We start from the raw sequence: 22,487 nt of genomic DNA, 5'->3' as shown, positions 1-22,487 counted from the left end.
CTATTTTACAGTACACCTTTTGGAAAGGTATATCATATGCTCATCCTGCTGTGCCCTGCAGACTTTTATCTAATTAAAAGGTAGATGGGCTACAGTCTGCATGTACCCTATGCTCATAATGCACACTCTAAGAGTGTGCTTTTCTTCTGAATAAAGGTGAAGAAGAGTAATGTTGTTACTGAGAGATTAAGAATCCGCAAAATAGTTGTATACCAAAAAAAAAAAAAAAAAAAAGAAGATAAAGAGGATCAAGTAAAAGCTTAATATTTCAAGAAGCCTGTTAGGAAAAAAAAGAAAAAAAAAACCTGAGTTACAAAAAAAATTTTGGAAAACCTGCAGAGAAAAAAAATGACATCTCAGCACTGCATTGAGTCATGAATCACAGAAGATATATTTCTAACAGAATTGAGTTCTACAAGTCATAGTCACAAGGCAAAGAAAAATTTCTTTTTTATTATATTCTATTTTAATAAATACATCAGTGTTCTTTTGAAATCACTGAATTACATTACCATTTAATACATTATTATATTTTAAATACAATTTGACTGGTCACCCCCATAAATTATTAATACAAAGTTAAGAAAGCTAAGATAAGAAATGTGGTTTTTAATAAATGCTGCTTGATACTTAATTTCCTGTGTTATGGCAAAAAATAAACTCCAAAATATTAATTAGAATTTGCAAAATTTTGAGCAGTTGCTTCCACTATTTTCGGTGTCCTTACCTGAGTGAAAGGATGACATCATGTTCGCAGCTCCTGTTTACAGCGGGCCAGACACCTTGTGGGAGCAGCACATTTGAACCCTCCTCAGTTTCACAAGAGGGTCAATGCAAATCATATGGCAGAAGTGCAGAGCCATGTGATGGGGAGCTGCTGGCCTGTTTGGTTGTGTGGCTGGACATGTACCTGTCCTACGGTGAGAGTGCAGGTGCCTTGACACGCGCAGGCTGTGCAGACGGTGTCTGGATGCGCCTTCTGCCATGTCAAGGGATGGCTGTGTTCTGTTCATATGCGGGGAAGGACAGTGACAAGAAGCAAGCCATTCATCACAGTAACTTGTTTCTTGTTTCATAAAGCTTGTTTCTTGCCCACGTCTAAGGACTGGTGAGAGCAAAATTTGTCTATTTTTATTTCCTACGTTAACATCTGTTATTTGTGAAATTGAATAAATTCTGAGTTCTAAAACACCTATTTCAGGTAAAATCGGTTTGTTGAGTTACGTGACAGTACTGATTTAACTGATAGGATGTCACTTATATGTATGACTGAGCGTTTCAGGGACAACCTTGGTGAAAATTGTCTCAGCAGCTATGCTGGTGACTGTTAAAATCACCTTTTCCGTTAGTAGTTTACGCTGTTTAATTACAGAATACAGATCATTGAAACAAATTATTAATGTTAATCAGTAAGTCAGCCTGCAAGAATGCAAAGAATCAAGTCTTTCCTTGTATAATACATGAAAAGATTTCTTCCAGATTCTTGCTTTGATCATTAGGCTCTTTTAAATAAGCAAACATTACTTAGTTGCTAAGCCACAGCCTGAAATTCATTAGTGTGTGAGTACAAATATTGGAAAAGGAGTATTAAACCAATATTAGATAGAGGACGTGTGCGTAGGCTGGAAGTAATGCAATGAACGTGACACCAGAACCTTCTGAAACGTTGTTCACGGTGATTAAAACCATTTCTGTTCGCAAAAACCCTCCTCACTCAGCAAGAAAAAGCATGGTGCTTGAATGGACATGTGTTTCTGCTACTAAGATCTGTAAGATTTTGCTGAGAATACAAAATATTGTATGGTCTTAAAAATAATTTCATGTATATTCTGTATTTTAAATGTTGATCAGATTTATTGGTGTGGCACATCTTCATGTTATGGTGATCCTTAAAAAACTGTTTTCCTTTAGAATGCTTTTAACTATAGTTTTAAAGCTAGAATGCAATCTTATTTAAATAGCCAGTTTGGGAGCCCCATGCTCCCAAAATCTTTACAGATCAGTTTTGGATTCTTAGGATTTTCAGGCTTAATACATAAATGCAGTGTTCCAACACAGTGCTTTCTTGCAGAGGCTGCTGGACTTTACAACAAGTCATGCTAGTTTTGACGTTCAGTGTATTATCCTAAGCAAATGAACTAACCCTTTATGTTTTTGTGTTCTTCGCAGATCTTCAGTACAGTGAGAGAAGAAGAAGGAGCAGAAGATATTTTTGAATATTTTCCTCATCTTCTGAGAAAGCTCCCAACTTTAGATGCAGACTGTATAGGCAAAGGCGTTGGTTTTTGTTTAAAACCATGTGTAACAGGTGCTTACTGTCAATATCGTGCCACTGTACAGAGGACTGCACTCTCTAACTATGTAACTGGTGCTTTACTAGAAGCAACGACATCATTAGGAGCAAGAAGTGGTCTTCTAAGTATCTTTGGAGGATCAACTGGAAGAACAATGCTTAAAGGTAATAAAGATTTAATTTTTGAACCCTGTCCACCTTAAGTATAGGGAATATTGAAAAAAACATAATACTGTATAATGTTCTGTACTTTATGTACTTGTGTGAAATTAACGGATAAAAATGATTTGTGTTCTCAGAATTTTTCTTTGCAATGCACTGTCTCATAATAACTAGCTGTACTAAAGTAAAAATTGTTTTAAAAATTAAGAGTCTTATTACAGAAGTAGACAAATTTTCTTTTTTTTTTTTTTTTGGTAGAAATATTCCTATCTGCATCCACTAATTAATGTCTAATCCATTGTTGTTAGGATGTTTCTTTGTATATGTCAAATATTTATACAAGAGCTCCTGTTCATGAGCTGACTTGGTTCAGGATTTCAGAAAGGAGTAGGCACTATACTTTATTATTATTGTAGTCATTGTTATTTACATAGCGCTGTGTGATAAGTATGTACAATTCATTACTTATTTCCTGTTGGTCTTCTCCTGGATCTGTCATCTTTCTAATATCTGATCACTTCAAATACCTTAGGGATTGCCTAGATGGAAAATATCTATTGGAGAATGGTTGTTACATTCTAACTTTCCGTGTTCATAGTCATAGTCTGCAATAAGAATACGGTTCTGTGGTTTAGTTTGGTTAATTTTGGAAGTTAAACAAGAAAAAGGCATTATTGGTATAAATTCATTGTGTGAAAACAGGGTTTTGTAAAGAAGAAAAAATGTATTTTAAATTAATGCCTATAATATTTCCCCAGATAATCACCCATTTGGGGTTTATGACCATGTTATCTATTAACAAAAGGAAGTAATATCTCTGTTGTACAATTGTAGAATTGAAGCGCATGGGTATCGCAGCTTGCCCCAAAGTTGTACAGGAATATGACAAAATCATTACAGAATTCTCAGTGTAGTTTCTTAATGCAGACACTGACCTTATTTTTTACAGACAACTAATGGTATAGTTTGTACTCAGATCAAGACGTCATATGCAATTGCATCCCTATGAGTGGCCTTTTCTGGTTTTAATTAGTCTCTCTTTAGGTGGATCAAATTACAGAGAAAGGCACTAAAATGGTATAAGAACAGCAGGTACAGGTGGCAAACTAACATCTGAGTGAATTTCAGTAGCATGTTGAGCAGCATGACTAACCTTCACGTATCTGTTTTGAACATCCTCTGGGAGACAGAGGTACGTACAGTGCTGTGTCCTATTGTTTTTTCTTTGCCTTTTGTTTGTTTTTTATTTGTTCTGGGGACGGGGAGATGATTGCTGTACAAAAACAAACAAGCATATGTGTTCCTGTGGCAACTATGGAGAGCAAGGTTAAAGACCTGAACTTGGTGGTGCAGAGTGGTGGACTTTCTGCCTACAGAGTGGGAGAAGAGAGCACAGGGAATTTGATGTCCCAGCCTTGGATGAGACCCTAAGGATGTTCTGTCCCCTAAGTACAAGGCTCTGCCTTCCAAGGGCAGAGTGTCATGGGGACCGAAAAGCCCAACTTTTCATCTGAGAACTAGGCAGAACCGACTGAGGTCTGAAACTGGAAGCAACTTAGTCACCCTGGCAGTTTTCAGTCTCAGCAGAAGTAATTAGCTCAGGCTCACCGACATGCTAATATATGGCCATACCTTTTTTTAGAACCTGAGCTAGTAACTGCACGTGTTTGCACTGTGTACCAGCACTCTTTGCACTAGTTTGGGGATCTCAGCAGTAGCCTGTATTATATAGTGTACACTTGCTTTGTTATATTCTGAGCTCAAGCAATTGAGTACTTGGAAAAAAACCACCGAGATCTTGGACTTGATTTGAAATTCCATGAGAAGTCTGTGTAGAGAGCAGAGGTAAGATATGATTTACTCTAGCGGTCTCTGTTGATGAGGAGATGTTCTGTAGATTTCTGGATGTGGAAGATTCATTTCAGGTATGTCACGGTGATACAATGTAGCCAAGAAATGACAAAGGTATCAGCAACAGTTATTTTTCCTCAGAATGAGACAGACTCCTCTCTAAAATCACTTATGGAGAGTGCTAGTTGGAGATGTTATTAGCTGAGACATCAGCCTGCAGTAAGGGATCCAAGAGTATTCGGAAGTCAGAGCCGCGTTGATCTTTCATGGCTGTGTACCTTTCAAGTAAGAAAATTGCATTATCCATGCAGATTCCTAAAAGGGTTATTTTCATCTGTCCAGAATCCTCTCTTATTCTTGGATTTAACTTCAGTTATGATGTACTCTCACCCAAACCTGAGAACTTTTAATTGACATTGATAACAACTCTGTTGTCAAGTGCAGTGGAGTATTTATCATAGGATATAGCGTGTCATTTGACCAGTTTACTTGTCTGGAGTTGTAGAAAAGGAAATATATTGATCCTAGCATGGGTTAATAATGAAGGTGATATTTCCATCAGTGTTGGTGGACTGTAGCACTCCAGAAATGGTTCAAACTATTGTGCATTTCATCAAGACTCTGCCAATTTTTCTCAGACAAGATAGCTATATACATAAGTGTTGTATGTTGTAGAGAGATCCGGCAGATGAAAACAAGTGTCTGCTTTGACAGTCAGAGGTTTTGAGTGCCAGTGTAGTAATTTCAGTGTTGTGTGCTAGCCTGAATTAGTATCAGCAACAGGAAATTTAGCCTTGAGTCTTTTTAGGTTGGGTTTCTTCATATTGCTCAGCCTGTTGAAGAGAGGAGGGAAGACCCCTCTCTGATTTTACCATGATTGTTCTGGTCAAAAATAGCAAGAGTTTCTCATTACTGGTTTTTGCAGGCAGTGAAAGGACAGGCCAGACTTTCAGCTTGTTGGCTTGCTCCAGTAAAAACTTTAAGCATAGGTAATTGACCTTCGTGTCTTCGTAATTAATGTGTTCATTTATTGTTGTTTTACTAGAACATAAGTCTTACAATTCTTCATTTAAAATTGTACTTAGAGAAAGAATTTACAGTGTAGTAAGACATTATAGTGCAGTTCGAGACCCAAGTATAAAGGCCCTGATAGCAGTGCAGGTGAGTACTGATGAGAGCATGAAAGAAAGAAATTATAGACATGTCTCATTTGTACAGCACTTGACCTGTTGCTGACTCATTCAGACCTGAACTGGAGTGTTCTCATGAGGCAGGGAAATCCCCTCTGGAGATTGGTTTGAAAACAATATAAGCAGCCCCAGTTAATAATCTTCAAAATATGACTCTTTCTGGTTGTGGCACTAGCTGAGATAGTGATAGTTTAGCATCATTGCACCATAGTTCATTGTACAGAGTAGGCATGCCCAAATTCAATGGGTATTGTACTGATGACTTGAATAAAATAAAAGGAAGCACTAGCAAATGAAAATGTAAACAGCAATAACATTGACATAGATGGAACTGGGATATGTTACGAAAAGGATTATATACATTTATTTTAAAGTGCCTTCAAAAGTAATTTGCTATTTTACATAGGAATAAATAAAGGAACTGCTGAATTATCTAGTTGCGATTCTGCCACTCAGAAAAAAACTTTGCAGTCACACTTCCTTTGTGTTATAGATCCTATTTAAATTTTGATACGTAAAGACATTGTAAATAAAAGCTAAAAGAAGTGATGAATTAAGTAATTATAGTAAAATATTTGTGTGGTGGATCCAGTTCAATAGGTATTTTACCTTGTAAAGATACACTACATAAAGCCATTTTAAAAGCCAAACGCTTTATGCCATTGAAGATTTGCTATATTGTACTTTATATACAGTATCAGACACTGACAAATATTCTTCTGTACTAGAGCAAAAGCTTAAACATCTGATATTGTCAACTGACGTTAAGTGGCAATTTCTCTGTAAGCTGTTCTTTGCTCTCCTTCTCCTCCTGGGTTCTTTTGCGTAAAAGGATTCTGTGGAAGAGGGGAATAGTAAGGGGCAAAGTCAGCTTAAACTAATATTGCCATTGAGTGCTTCATTTTGTCAAATCATGTCCTGAGCTGAAGATTTCTAAAAAGCCGTAGCTGTTTGAATAGATATTATGCATTTCAGTTTGTTGAGTTAATAGGACTTTGTCAAAATGTTTATGTACAACATAGCCAAAATTCTGTTATGTTTAAAAGACGCGGTGATAAATGTTTGTAATGCCTGTATACGTTGTCATACATTTTATTTAAACATATCATTACCTTTGTGCAGGCATTGTGCAAACATATTCTGAAGTGTAAGAGGATTCTGTTTTTATTTGATTGAAAAATATGGATTGCCTGGGTAATTCTGAACTTATTTTGTAAAAAGGTTTGGGACTAGGAGGGTTGTGTATGTGTTTAAAATTACCAGTGAAAAATGATATTGAAGAGAAAGGTATTTTAATAATTTATATGAAAGGAGATTTAGTTTAAATGAGGTATCTTGAAGGTAAACATAACAAATTGTTGGTTTCAGTGTATTGGACTTTTTTTTTTTTTTTTTTAATTCAGTGTAGTTCTTTGTCTTCCAAACTAGGAAACAGCTTGGACAGACTCTTTTTGCAGGGCTGGGGAATATTGTCTACAGACTGTGTTTTTTTGGGAGCTCTTTTCTTGTGCTGTCAGAGAAACATGACATGCTGGAGGAAGTAGAGAGTAACAAATGTGTGACTGTACTGAAAGGAAAATTTGAGTAATCCACCTATGCAATTTGTTTAGTGATCATGATAGCTCTCTGATGAGAAAAAGTTTCCATCTGAACCTCAAAGGAAGGATTTTATTCTACTTGTAAAAATAATAATCATAAACGAGTTGGCTAATCTTGTAGTGTTTTATTAAGAAGTTCGTATATGGGTTCAGTGTATTCATACTGTCACTGTATGACTGTAAACTGTAAAATGTCACTGTTTACAGGGCATACGGCTAGACAGCAGGTACAGAACCTGGTTGCTTCTCCATGTGCCTTTTGGTTTTGTGGGCACTGCATTTTTAGTGCCATTTTTAAACTCTGTGGTACTCAGAATTGCTGACAGCCTTTTTACTTACATTTTCTAAATTTGTGAAAAAACACAGAGGTGTACCTGTTTTGTGTCTAGAGCGTATGACTTCCCTCCGTACCTTACCAAGACAGTTAAAAGAGCCAGCAGAGCACAAAACTCTTCTTCGCTCTCATCTGTTCACAGAAGCCCTCAGAGTAGCACATGCAACATGGGCTGGACCTGTGCTATTCAGACCAGGAATAGATGCTTTGTTCGGAGGTGAGAGGCTTGCATGGAAAGTGGTCTGAACTCTTCCCTTTCTCTTACCAGTGAAAAAATTCTAGCTTGCGCACCTGTGCTGGTCACTAGGACACCAATATGAAGGAGAATCAACTTTTTTCTGTTAAAAAGAGCACAAGCCATTTAGAACGTTATGGCTCTGACCAGTAACTTAAGTGCAAACTGAAACCAGTAGAAAGCCAATGCACCTGGGATATACAGGACACATCTTAGTGGGTGGACTACTGAATTCCACACTTAAAGATTTCTGAAGGTGCAGCCACATACAGACTGCATTGCAGTAAATCCAGTTGTGCTGAAGACACGTAGCATGATACCAATGTCTCTGTCAAGTGGATGTATATCTTCCACCAGGTAAAACCATTCCTCAGCTTTGCTTACACAAGTTAAGTTTCAATACAGACCTGAAACTGCGGACACAATTTAGAAATAGTTCCAAATCTAGAATAAAGAAATTAACTGTTTCTTCTTTTGTTGCAACTAGGAATGATGTTCATGTGTGTTAATCTACAGTGGTGCTCTTGGAATGATTTTTGAACACTTAAAGCTTCAGAAGTGGAAGTGAGTTTATTAAAACTGGTCTTTGTCAGTCAGCCTTGAAAAGATCTTAAGCTCTGTTGGTTTTATGCTTGGAGGATCTCTTTTGAAGCAGATAATATTCCACTGATTTTCCTCCAATAAGTTTGCAATTTCTTGAAACAAATAAAATCTCTCCTGTATAATGTATTTAAAGAGAAGCGCATTACTTTAATGGGAGTGTTTTTTCATGATTCAAAAGGAAGAGTTCTTAAAACCTTTATAGGCTGTATAGTTAGGCATTTTATGTGGTATCTGGCCTGGACGCAGGGATTCTGCAAACAGAGTCCCCAGTTCTGGGATAGTCCCCTCAACTTATGCCTCCTTAGTACTAAGAAAGTTGCAAGTTCTTAATGTTCAGTCCTTTAAGAGTTCACTTGGTGACCAGAGCAATGAACCCTACAGTCAGGAGTAGTCCAGCTCCTAGAAATACTGTTACGAGGTTTCGTTCAATAGCTAAGTACCCTAAATGCTCTGAGTGACTAACATAAGGCCTTGTAGCCCTGCTGGCAGATTTGCCCCAACTCTTTGTCAGTTCATGCAAAGGCTTTCAAATATACCAAACCTCAGAAGCCTGAACTACAGGTTAAGTGGATCTAGGACTGACAGCTGTGGCAGAGCTGCTGGACTCCTGTCATGGAGATAGGAGTTTAAAAAGCCTTGAAGGCCCTGCTCCATAGGAGATTCACCTCTTGGGCCTGGAGTAGTAAGCTTGGAAGCCCTGCTCTCAGAGCTTTCAGGCTCCGGACTGAGGAGCTGCAGCTCAGGTCCTAGTAGTCTAGGAAGAGTTTGAGAGTCCAGTCTCAGGCTGTGCTTGGGAACCACAGATGCTTGGAGTTCCCACAGCTGGTTGGTGAAATTCACATTCTTGTCAGCATCTTTTTTACTATAGAGAACATAATTTTTGCTTAACAGTCCTGAAGATGTTGTCTCTGTAATGTAATTTAGAATTTCTGGTTAGTAAGAGACTTTGTGAATGTGTTTCAGTAGGATTGAAACCAAATTTCTTCCCATAGAAAGGAAATCCCACATCCTCAGCCTTTTCTGCTGCTTACAAAGTGATTGTTAGAGAAGTTTGTTCACAGTTGTTAACGAGCCAGAATTTTCACTGGAATTGTATTTGAGGATTCAGTCCTTGTTGTAGTTCATGTGTTACTGACATTTTTTTAACACACAATGAAAAAATTTTTTTCTTTTATCTTAAGCAAAGAACTAGGGCATGTGAAAATGTGCTATGTATTTGATACTTGTATCCAAAGTCATTGTTAATAAAAAAAACTTGCACCCTTCCTCCCTCACCCCTGTTAAGAGGATAACTTCTGTAGCTTTGTAATCTGAGAAAAGAAGGTGGGGTGAAGTGAAAAGTGTCTGCAGTCTCTGAGGATGAAGTGCGCGACAGACATTTTATATCAGAATTTTTTGTTTAGCATCTTTCAAAGCTATTTAAATCTGATGCTACTTTCCTAAATGATATATTTTAGACTACATCCTTGATCACTGTCATTCATCTGCCAGAAAAAGGACAGCCAGAAGTTGTCTGATAGACAACAACCATTTTTGAAGATTCAACAATTTTTGAAGAAGAAAACTCATTTGTCATGAACATGCAGGGAGAATATATTGATTTTAGGAAAATCTCCCATTCATTCCTCAGAATTCAGAGATTACTTTTTTTCTGTAATCAGACTTTGCCACTGGGCAAAAATTGGGCAGCAAACAGGACCCAAGGCTCTATGGCTTTTCCCACTACTATTTCCTGTACTCCTTGCACAAAGCTTACTGCTACTGGGGAGCTTCCAGGATTTCTGAAGCTGAGGCAGTTGTCTAACAGCTATATACCAGAGTCGTGGGCTATATAAGCTTTACGTGCACAGATTTTGGAGGGCTATAGCAATTTAGCTAGGATGTGTATGTGTTTGGGCCCAAAAGTTAAGCCAGCTAGAGTGGGGGACAGAGCCAAAGTATTGTCTTGTCAGGATGAGCTGGTCATAACCTGAAAAGAAGAAACTTGTCTCAAGCTGAGAATCTAAGGCAAGAAGATGGGTTAGGCGACATGCTATAGGAGAGGAAATCAAATCCAGGAGATGTAGGAGACCAGACAGTAAGTAGATAATGTGGCCTAAGGCATGGGTGTGGGTCAGGAAACCAGGGGTTTCATGCTACCAGGTTGGCTCCAGGATGTAGAGCAGGAAGACCAGGAACAAGCTTAGGTCATCTGGTGAATTAGGAATGAAGTGACAGGAAGCCCAGGTGAAGGCTGAGGTGGCAAAAGCAAAAAGGATTTGGGAGTGCAGCTGTAGCCGGGTGATACTTGGAGGAGTTAGAGAAGCCAGCTACGAGGGTTGTCTTCATAACCTGACAGATTGACAGGTCACCTGCAGTCAGTCTCACAGACCGATCACCTACTGGTCAGGTCTGTCAGGCCCTAGATGTGGCCAGGTTGGGTCATGGCAAGAGCAAGAGAAGTTGGACCCTTTCCAACATTAATTTAGCAAAAACTTTGTTTAATTCAGCATGCTTAATACATTGTGGGCACAAACAATTAAGCTCTGCCAGCACAGCTCATCCTGCCCTTATAGTTTTCTTTCTGGTTGCAGTGACATACTACTGTGAGATGCAAAGATGCATAGTTGAGCCAGGCGGTAGATTTCAAGCAGCAAATAAAAAAGCAATAAGTAGCAGCCCATCCCCCCCCAAAAAAAACCCCAAAAACAACCCCCAAAAGGCCATCTGTAAAATGCTACAGGAAGGTACATGTTTATATGAATCTAGAGATCTTAACAAATATATATAGCTAAGCAGTTAAGAAACAGAACTGAGTTTGTGATAATTTTATAGTAGATTTTAGTTCCAGTAATATCTTTTGGCAGTTTGATAAGCAGATGATCCTTTAATCTGTGTAGCTGTCTCTGCTTCCAGCGTTTTTTCTGTTGGTATATTCTGTTCCGTTTCCACCAGCAGCAAAGAGTAGTTTAAATGCACACCATGAGTCTGACCCTGCTATTAGAGCTTTATTTTGAGGAAGGGAGTGAAGGTTATGCTAATATATCTGTGGGTGATGTCTAAGAGATCAGAAATTTGTGCAAACCATAATGTTAGTTTCAAAATCAGATTTCACAGATGTGCGAAGAAGAGTAATTAGTCTTCACAAAAAATGAAGTGGAATTCTAAATGCAGCTCATTGATCTCTAAATTGCATTTTATTGTTTTTAAAGTCTGAACATCTGTTTGAGTGGGCCTTGTAAAAGTAATGTCCATGGGAACTTTTAAAGTGTAGAATGGAACTTCTTTGGTATGTTTATGTTAGCATGTCAATCAAAAGCAAAAAACCCCGAGGACCTCAAGCCATTGAGTCATCTCTAAAGATTCCCTTGAAGTTTTGTTTCTAGGAAACAAATTAGAAGATCAACACATGTATAGTACTATGCTATGTTATTTAAAATCAGCAACAAATTTTTTGATTAAATTCTAAGATATGCTGTACAGTTTTCTTATTAGAACTAAAGAATTTTTTCTTTAGATTTTCAGATATTTGCTCTTATAAGTTGTGTGAAATTCTTTAATATTGACCCTATAATGATGAGGAATGTCTAATCTAATGGTTTATTTTGTATTTTATAGATAGCATTAATAAAATTAATGAATAAAATTGATTTTAACATTCTATACTGTATTTCCATGATGGTTCTTTTATTGTCATATATAATATGAGTTCTTCAGAAATCTAAATGGAATACTTTTCAACTGGAAGTTGGAAAAACCACTGGATTGTCATTTTTCCAATTAAGAATATGCTAGTGTTGTCAGTGAGAAGAAAATGCAGGGGTGTGTTGTCTGTGCTCCGTGAGAGTTCCTTCAGTAGAGTTTTTTCAGACGAGACATATATTCAGCCTGTAAACAAAGTGACTGTAAGTGTACTACTTGCATTCCAGCTCTACGCAGATCCCTCTCTCACACTTCCTGGGGAAATGGAGAAAGGTTTCTCATGGTAGTGTATTCTTTTTAAACCTTGTGTACTCTAGCAAATTTCATAACTAATTTTCCACTGATATAGTCCTGCTGCTTGTTAAAGTGATGTAAACCGTATGTAGACAAAGCTGAGGTTAGAATAAGAGAGTGATAAAAATGCCCGAGCCTGATAGGAACTGCTGCGAGGACCAAGGCAGAATTTTGGAGTCTGTGTAGTTTACTAACATAGATGCAGCCTGAAAGACTATGTTGTCTTTTTAATCATACTCTTGGAGCCTTGGGGAGGTTTTCTTCTTTGCTTCTCAAAGGAACTTTTCTGGATTGTTGCCCAAGCCATAGCCCTTTGTCCCATTAAAGCTAATGCTGTTTCATTTTATTAGAGAAACTAGTGCAGAGTACATAATAGCTGTAAAGGTAGAGCATTTGCTGATACAGAAACCCATGCCGCAGTTTTTGCAATGCTTCAAGTAAAGTTTCCTAAAACAAAACTAACTCAGTTTATTACTTTTGGCCTGTTTAAACAACACTGATATAAATATAACTTGCCCAAAAGCTTGGTCGTAGGCTAACTTATTTCTTGATATACGATATTTAAAGACAAAAATCCAGCAGAATTAAAATGACTTTTGTTTATAACTGTGCTGTCAAAATCAAATGCTTTTAGTCCTAGCAGGATGTTGTGCTAGTCCTTAATTTCTAAACTTCCTTCCACGTGAGTCCCGATGTTTCAGCTTTTATCTGAGGAGGTGGGTAACCTGACCTTTCTGTGAGCGAGCCAAATGCAAGTCTTCCTCAGGGCTTACACAAGGCATGTCAGCTATGCGTTTTGCCACAGTTTGTAGCTTTAAACTGAGCAGCTGTTGCCTGACTGTTAGTTTGGGCAAGTGCAGTGCACCCTCTTTTTGTGATATTGGAAGTACCTGCTCTTCTGGCATTTTAGGGGGAATCTAAGACTCAATGGAAGACACTTTTGCTGGTAAGATTTGCATTTTTATTGCCTATAATACAAGGTCCTGCTATGTTTAAAAAGTTAAAGTGGTAGTTTTATCTGCAGAGTTAGAAGTAGGTTGGGTGGGATTTTTTTACTCTAATGTTGGATCTATAATGTATACATTTAATAATGCTTTAAGGACACTTAAAACTGTTTCTCTGTGGAAAATGAAGTAGGGATTTAATATAAACAATATGAAATGTAAAGATCTCTCTCACTCTTAAGTGTGTGTTTTGTGTTTCCATTTGAAATGGAAAATAATATAAATATTTATAAGTAATTTAGATATAATTTGCATTTATTTGGTTCTTACTGCAACTCTCTCAACATCAACTTAAATTATATTGTGAGATATTACTTTGCTTCTTGTTCTGCAAAAATAAGTGACGTGTGAAAAACGCTGGACTAAATATAAATGCCAGATATAATAAAACTTTGAAAAGTACTAGAACAAGGTAACTGATCATTTTTTAAGTTTGCAATTTACTCAGGTGTTGCAAGTTAGCAACATATTTTTGCATGTAAATCCACCTCTGCTTTTGTTCTTACAAAAGCCCTTGTTTGTGTATCTTCAGTATATGTTTATAATTTGTAATGAGTTGATGTTTTGTGGATGCTTAAGGCAGCTGATGTTTTTTCCTTTTTGAATGATGTGAGTGCATAGTGACATGTAAAGGAAATACTTTGCAACTAACTAATCATAAAGAAACACCTGTATTTACATTATTTAATCTGACATGTATAACGTGATTCAATGTTCATTATGTTCTACTCTATATCATTTGTGTTCCTTATGCATGGAAAATACATATGTTATATTATCATGTTCTATTATGTTTTAGGCTAACCCTCACATTTCCCTAAACTGGCTATTAGATAAAGAAAAACATTTACCTTTCAAAAAGAAAGTATCCCTTTACCCTTATCCCTACACCTTTATTTTCACTTCAGTGATTTAAAGCGCCAAAGAAAAGCTCTGACATCAATTATATCTGTATTAATTACAAAATAATAGGATTTTAATCCCTTTATTCAGTCAGTGATAACCAATGTAAGATACCTAACAGGATTAAGAGAAATTGGGGGAAAATGGTATTAGTTAATTTAAGAAATGTTAAAATTACAAATTCAGCTGAAACCTTGGCTTAGATAGGCTGATTTTATGGTGTTTCTGGTACTGAATTCAGATAGAATTATGCATGCATTTCCTGGAGGAGTAGCTGATATGAGAAGTTTTGATAGTGTATAGTTTGTTTTTTATTTAAATGACTTCTATATTGACATACTTTTCTAATACCTAAGTATTCTCTTTGAAAATAGTTGTATATATAAAAATGCGTTGCCACATCTTTTAACAATTCTGAAATGAGTAAATTGTCAATGAGATTATCAAACCCCCAAACCCCCCCTAAATTGCAAATAATTTACTTACAAAGTATCAGAACAGTAACAAAAGAACTGGGAACACAGCTGAGGCTGAAAGTACCTTCAAAGTTTTATTGTGATTAATTTTAAGGGCTTTGTACACTGGTACAGTAATTTAAATACTTTTATACTTTATTTCCCATGGACCGGGAGCAACAGGTTACGTGCATATTTTCGGCTTTCTTTATGAAATCAAATGTTTAGATCTCGTAGGAACAGGGTAGATCTCATTCTGTTTCGTTAGCTCTCCTCTCTTCTCTCCCTTATCCACATCACTGTTTCAGTTCCTCTTCTCTGTGATAGTATGAAGTAAAGTACCTATCTTTTGACTTCTTATATTGCCACAGCAAGAAGTGGTGTCTTCCAAGAGCATTATTCACTGGGGAAAAAAGGAAACTTAATCTGGAAATTAATTAAATTTTGGAATGCCTTTTAATATGTTACTATTAGATTTAGAGAAGATTTATCTGAAGTTGCCCACCTGTATTTACTTATCAAGAGTAACATGGCCTTTTTAAACAATTCTTTTAAGATTTTTTTCTCATAAATTCTTCTACAGAGTTTTCAGAAGTAGGAGAATTCGGATTGGTGACAGCGTTTGTCTTTGAGCCCTGATCCTGAAACTACCTGTGCCTGAAGCCATTGAACTATATATGATTTTTTGACTACACTTTGTTTTGTAGACTATTTGCAGGGACTACTACCATTTCCTGCCATCTCCAACTACGGAGCTGCAGCCACTGGGACAGTAGTGAGACTTCGGCAAAGATCAGAACAGCGTAATATGCCAAACATCCGGTTTACTTTCATGTACTTAACCATCTTGAGCCCCTCAGTGCCCTTATGTGTTAAGGCTAAGAACTTTGTCTTTTAAAAGTCTTTAAAAAGCCATTTTTATTGGTGAATGAATTAAAAATTGTGTGCAATCATAACAAAAATCATAACAGGCCATTATGACATTAGTTATTGCACTGGTTTCTTAGTTTGAATTATTAATGTGAATTTTAAGGGATGAAGAAATGGTTAGAGTGGTCAGTAAAGTATGCTTTTGCTGTATTTGCTGAGAAGAGTTATTTAATAGTCATTAGTTGTGGTTTTGTGTCAGTGTAGGCGCAGATAGTTTCTTGACTGAGAAAATGTAATCAGTTTTTTTTATAAATGTGTTTTTGGTGTCATACACTAAAGGGCTATGGAATAATTCAGTTATTATTTAAGTTTATTATTATCCTCAATGTTAGAGAGAAAAAGAACAGTGAAAGCAGATTTTTCTTCCAGGTTTCAGGTCTTCTTTATGCATTGTTCTGAAACGGCCGTGAAGTAGAAATGATGAAATTTTAAATCAAATAGTTATCCTCTGCTGCATAAGTAAAGGATTTGTGAATTTAAAACCTAAAAGACATCAACAAATCATCTAAATATGTTCATGGAGCACAGAAGGGAAATAGGTGATGGCTTCAGTGAGTTGGTTGTCTTGGTAGTGGTATCAGCAGTAGGATTTTGCATATGAACTTCGTTTTCAAGAGAAAAAAACTTTAGAAAATTTTTATAGCCATATGTAGAGTGAATTGTTTTATAAAAGACAACAGAGAAAAATGAGGACATATTAAAAGGTAGAGTATGCAGAGATAAAACTAGAACTGTGTCAATACCTGGATTTTTATTTGCTGCATAAACCCCAAAATACTAGACTTTTTTGTGAGTAAAAAAAACAACTCCCAACCCCAAACTTAATTTGAATCTTGAAAGGGAGGATAGTCTTGTTTTGTCTTTGTGGAATTGTGTCATTTTATAAAGAAGAAATTATGTCATTTTATAAAGAAGAAATATCAATTTCAGAAAATACCAAGATAAGTCTTGATTTTTACAAAATGTATGAACTAATTGTCTAAAATATTGGATAAATTCAACATGAATTCATAAACATTTCCATCACTTAAGTGCGAAATTTCCAGTGGAAATCACTTTATCCTAAAGTTTTGTGCAGCAGTTTGGGGTTTAACATGTTCACTTCTTCAAAACTATTTTCTTTCTAAAAAATACTTCTTTTTACTTATAAAATGTCACGTCTGTGAAAAACCATAATCTCTTTCTTTGTTTTCCAAAAGCCACATAAAAACTGAAAATGGCTGTTCTATATTCATGTTTTATTTGACTTACAGAAAGCTTTTATGGACTACGTTCCTGCATATTTTAGCTCTCTCTCATGTGATTGAAAGTTAAAGAACAGCAAGCATATTGGGCCTCACATACTCAGTGACACATAATTATGTCCTCAAGTTCCATTTCTAAACAAACTCAATATTTGCATAACTTGGAATTTCACTACATTTTTTTAAAAGCAAGCAAAATTACTGTTTTCCGTTACTTTTGGACACCACAAGGAAAGGAAGTTACAGCCATTTGTTTGATGGTACAATATGGTTAGTATTAAAACATTTTATTTCTCAGCAACAGCTACAATAATGAAATAATTTCCCAAGCAGTGAAAGTAATACTTTCTCATTCTACTGTGCAGAAAATTGTATCACTGTATGCGAGGGCAGAACGATTGGTGAGAAACAGTCTGCAAGAAAAAGTACTTGATGGTTACAGTGCATTGCAAGCAGTCTCTTAGTGAAGTGTGTCATATTGTGGTAGTTTGCTATTTTACTGGGAGGCAGAAAGAAATGTGTCATATATAAAAGCAGTGTAGCGATCCTCCTTGTCATCGCTGACTGTCCAGTTTTGATCATTTATTTCAAAGATGATGTGAAACAACTAGAAAGACTGCAAATGACAGCTGAAAGAAAAGGTCTAGAAAATACTAAATATGAAGAAAGATTGAAAAAACTGTGATTGCTGTATACAGAAAAGTCAGGACGTGTGATGGTCTTCAGATAGATAATAGTTGCTGTAAGGGGAAAGTAGGCTGTTCTTTGTGTCTGCTGGGAACAGGACCAAAAATAATGGATCTGAACTGCAACAGTTCACCATAGGTATCGTGATAGAACGGAGATGTGAGGGAGGAGGGAGTTCAGTCAAATCAAAGCACTTCTCTACACAAATGACACTGAAGAAAATGGGCACAGGCGATGTTGGCTGGCATAACTAGCGGAAGAAAAGCAGCAAAGGTGGTGAGAAAGGTAAGGCTGAATACAGAGTTACTAATTTCAGAAAGAACTTGCAGGAAAGAAAAGGTGGGAGAGGCCAAAAAAAAAAAAAGTTTGGTGATTGTAAGGATGATGAGGCAACAAATTTTAAGACCGGAGGGCAATAGCAGGGCGTTTTTTGGGAAAGTAAGACAGTCCAGAGAATTGTAAAGCCTGATGTTAATAGAGGCCTGTAGCTATCAGCTGACTTCCTTTATGAGAGGTCGTTTACTTTAACCCAGTTGTCTCTATTTTAAGCCCACTAGTTGAAAGGCAGCACTGTTAATTTAAAGCCTTCAGAGGATGCCTTAGAACTGTCATCCATGTGCATAGCTTTTTCCAGTGGTCAGTGACACTCACAGTCAAAGGGATGTGACTTATTTCTAGTTCCAATTTGTCTGTCATCAAGTACCAACTGTTTATTCTTGTTACACCTTCTTTTGCTGGATTGAAGTCCTTAAAACTGGTATGTTTTCCTATTGGAGATGTTTACATGTATACTCCAGTCAAGTCACCTTTCATTTCTCACTATGTTGAACTAAAGTTAACACGTTTCTGATCTAAATCTCTCCCTCCGGGTCTTTTTATTCAACCCTGGGATAATTTTGTAGCTCTCTTTTGCATGCTCTGTGGCTTGTCTGTATCTCTAAAAAATGTAGAAAAGATACAGCATTATTGGTATCATCAGTGATTTATGCAGAAGGGTTGGTTTTTGCCGCCTCCTTTTTTGCCACCATCTCTTTCTAAAAGCTCATAAAAACATTTGCTTTTAGCGTCCCTTCATATTTTTTTCAGAACGACTGCTCTTGGAGATGCAGACCTCCATTCCATGGATACGGTCTGCAGTTCTTGCTTCAGAATAGCTCCTACTTCGGAAAGCATAAAAAGTTTGAACGGTGCTGGTTTGGCAAGAAGAAGCTGCCCTGTTCTCATCATTTGTCTCTTAACAAGTCTTTGTCTGATAGCTAAATTTTGTCCGAAGTTGTTTTATCTTTATTTCCATATACTCACAAAAATTTTGAATGGGATAAGCCTGGTACTGATCTGTGTCAAGTCGTCTTATGAGAACTCCCATTTTATGTTTCCCCAGTGGCAGCTATATTTACAGATCTGTCAGTTATCCAGTTCTTAATCCACTCAAGGTATGTTATATTAGTTATATATTGAACTGGTGTGAAAAAGTCAGTGTCAAGTGGTATTAATAAATTTCCTTATGAAAGTTTATTGGCAGTATGTTCATATTTTTATCAACCAAATTTCGAATGCCATCAGCTAGCGAAATCTGTTGAAGACCTGTTTGGCTTGCAAGTATACCGACTGGCATTAGTTAGATGATTTTCCTGTAATTCTTCATAAAAATGGACCCTATATAAGCTTTTCCAGTATTTTACCTGGCATTGATATCAGGCCATTTGCTTGCCTTTTCGTAAATATTGGCACGATAGTAGTATTTTTCCAATCTCCTGGAATTTTCCATTTTTCCCAGATTACAAAATCAGCAAGTAAGAGAGCTTTCTGCCATTACTGAGGTGTGAGAGAGCTGAACATGTTGCTTTTAAAACTTTTGTAGAAATAGTGTGATAGTCTCAGCTTTGACTTCTCAACAGTTCTTGTGGTTGTGCTGAGTGCTTTTCACTGAGCTACATCCTACCTTTTTCGTCTCTGAAATGGAGATGCTTTTTGGGGCTTCACAATACGTGAAGCATACCAGAAGATCCAGTGAGGTAGATGCATGCTTTACAACTAGAACCGGTTTCTGAGGGTGTCACCAGATTTCAGGAAGCCGCGTACCAGTTTGTTTGTTTTGTAGCTGTTAGCCTGGTTAGGATAGACTGAATTGATGGGTCTTGGAAATAGAAATTTCAGAAACCAAATAGATTATCAGCAAACGGTAAAAGCGCTGCAGTATATCTAACCGCTAGCTCCGAATGAGAAATTAATAGTCCTTTTTTAAAAATGGAGAACTAGCGGATTGAGAGGTTGAGATATTTGATGCTGTTTTCCAGGAAGTCTGTCAGACTCCGAGATCCAGGCCCTGGCATTTGCTAGAAAATTCTTTACTTTTCAGCAGAGCATTCAGGTTGGGTTGTGATATGTTATTGCTGATTCTCCTAATAAAATTGCAGTTCAGCTTTTCCTTGCTGGTATTTAGCTATGGAAGTAACTTAAGAAAAGAAAAAACTTGCCTTTGCTGCATCTGAATGCTAGGTACTCACAGCAGCAGTACTGACAGGGTTCATCAGTGGTCCCTGTTCTGCTCTCTGGGTGCCTGAGTGAGCACATGGGCTTTGGGGTCCACAGATACTTTGAGCAGTTGAGCATCTCGCGCATGTTCTGTTGAATCCAGTAAGATATTTAACTACATCAATTTAGGGTTTCCATTCAATGAAAATTTCATAAATTCATATACAATTGTGATGCATTTATTCTGTTACTAAGTTAGTGCTTAGTTCTTTCTGGTATATTTGTGGATGCTTTTTAAATGTCCTGGTTTGTTTGTACAGCTGTGTTTTCCACTTAGTGAAATTTACCTTTTTCTACAAGGCTGGCAAAAGGTGCGCATGCTACAGAAGATTCAAATAAGCTGCAGTTTAGGTCTCATGGGTGCATTCCCTGGAATTTAAGAGATACCCTAGCATTTGCTGACTTAGGGTAGAAGTGATTTTTCCCTTTGCCTGTAATCATTTCATTTGTGTATTTATGAAGATTTACTTGCACATGGACAATGCATATTTGCTGACTTTTTTTCTGGTAATATTGATGAGAAAACCATTTTACTAGCTCATCCAGAAAGATGACCAGAAAAATTTAAAGACTGTAAAGCACTACATTCTATATTCACTGGCACATGGACATTTAAACTGAATTAAATGATATTTGTTAGCAGAATGGTATTATGAAGTAAAATACTAGAATTTTATAGGGTCTAATTTTTGACGGGGCAAAATATATCTTTTTTTGTTTGCTCATTTGGAATGCTAATAATTTCTCCTGAAAAAGTGTATACTGAGGGCTTTCATTTAATGTACAATAGAAGTGCAGTTTCACAGATAGAGAAATCATTTTGACTAGTTACATATTCACACAGAATAATACAATTTCTTAATGTTTTCTGTTTTCCCATTTCTAGGATTATTGGCTATACTGTCAAGAGAGGTATTTTGTTTGATGAATAATCTTTCCATTATGCATAGACACATTAAACGTGAGAGTGTTGCTAAACATGTATGCAAATTACTAGAATTACAGGAGTTTCTGCAGTATTGATTTATATGAGGAAAACTCTCACGAGGTGAAACCTTGGCCTTGTCAGTTGGTGGCAAAATTGCCCATGACATCAGTGGAGCCAGGATTTCATGCAATATCTTTTTATATTTGAGCTAATAAAATTTTAAGAACTATTCCTTACTTCTGTATCATATCAGGATTGATTTCACTACATCTAACCATCCTTGATGAATGTTTATCTAGGTTAAATTAAATTACCTTAAATCGTGATTTGATTTCTACTATTCTCTTTGTCATTTGTTTCATGACTAACATCTGTCAGACTTGCATTATGCTGGTACTACAGTGACATCTGTATAATGTATATTTATTGAGCTAATGCCAAACTAGCAGTGATTGACTAGCTGCGCTTGACCCAGCAAGTCACTAGCTCACGGTGAGTTACACGTTAGCCCAGCTACACTGCTGCTTATGCTCAGTTTTGCAGTTTGCACTAAGTTGTGGGCTGCCCTCAGTAGGTTGCATGGCGAGCTGGCCTGGCTCTGGCTCTGCCCGTAGTGGGGAGGGAGCCTTTCGTGGCTAGATGCTGTGGTTCTCGGTGTAAGCATTGCAGTTCAGTCGCTTCGCATTTGATGTGCTCTGTCTGTCCATGGGTGGACTCAGTGGGCTGCTCAGTTATATTGACCTGATCAGAACACAGCTTTTGCTGAATTTTATTTCTCTTTTTCCTTTTAAAGGGCCTTCCAGCGTCCTTTAAACTGAACTGGCGCAGTCTTTGTGATTCCACAAAGCTTGCTAAGCATAGCTGGGTAGTAGCAATACTTTCTTAAAAGAAATACTGGCATGATATAATACTTATATAACATCACAAGCATGACTTACTATGATGGGAAGTTGTGAAAGCATGTTAATCTTTTATAAAAATAGTATATGCATTTCCTTTAGCTTCCCATCATCCTCCTCACGTGAGAAAACTAGCTTGCTAAGGATGTCCACCGTTACAACTCATTTGAAAGTTTTCTGGTAATTGGTGTAATTAGGGGTTTGCATTAAAAGACACCTTTTAAAATTTGGAAATTGCATTCTATAACAAAGAAATTATTTAAAAGCTTCCCTCATTTCTGTGGACTCTTTAAGCAGTCTTGTTCTTTACTCGGTAAACTTAACTACGGTAGTTGGTCTCTACCAGATTGTTATTCTAGCACACTGGAAGCTTGCATTGAAATTGCACCTTAGGAAGAAATGTGGGACAGGAATAACTAAGAGAATTGCTATTCTAGGCAGAGAGATTGGTTCTACTTTTCCTAAGTTAGAGAGGGGAAGTAATCTGCATAAGCAAGAGAACTTCATTATTTCCCTTCAAAAATGACACTATGGTGAAAAATAAATCGTATTCCTCTGTAGTTACATGGTTGCCCTTTGTCAGGCTGGATTCCTGGGTTATAGTTTAACCCTACATGAAACCCCCTAACTGGACATGCTTTATAAATTTACAATAATCTAA

General features: G+C 36.9%; 1 protein-coding gene across 4 annotated transcripts in view; it reads left to right on the top strand.

Annotated features, from left to right (window-relative positions):
- The window catches only part of PLCE1 (phospholipase C epsilon 1), a 169,640-nt gene that overhangs the window by 68,238 nt on the left and 78,915 nt on the right, over positions 1-22,487 (top strand). For all 4 annotated transcript variants that reach the window (XM_064514040.1, XM_064514041.1, XM_064514038.1 and 1 more), the window contains exon 3: positions 2,170-2,458. In XM_064514040.1, coding sequence (XP_064370110.1) covers positions 2,170-2,458 — 289 coding nt within the window. The remainder of the gene's footprint in view (positions 1-2,169; positions 2,459-22,487) is intronic.

The sequence above is a fragment of the Dromaius novaehollandiae genome, chromosome 6, assembly GCF_036370855.1.
Source record: "Dromaius novaehollandiae isolate bDroNov1 chromosome 6, bDroNov1.hap1, whole genome shotgun sequence".
In the NCBI taxonomy this organism is placed as follows: Eukaryota; Metazoa; Chordata; class Aves; order Casuariiformes; family Dromaiidae; genus Dromaius; species Dromaius novaehollandiae.
This window is presented reverse-complemented; position numbering and strand designations above follow the sequence as displayed.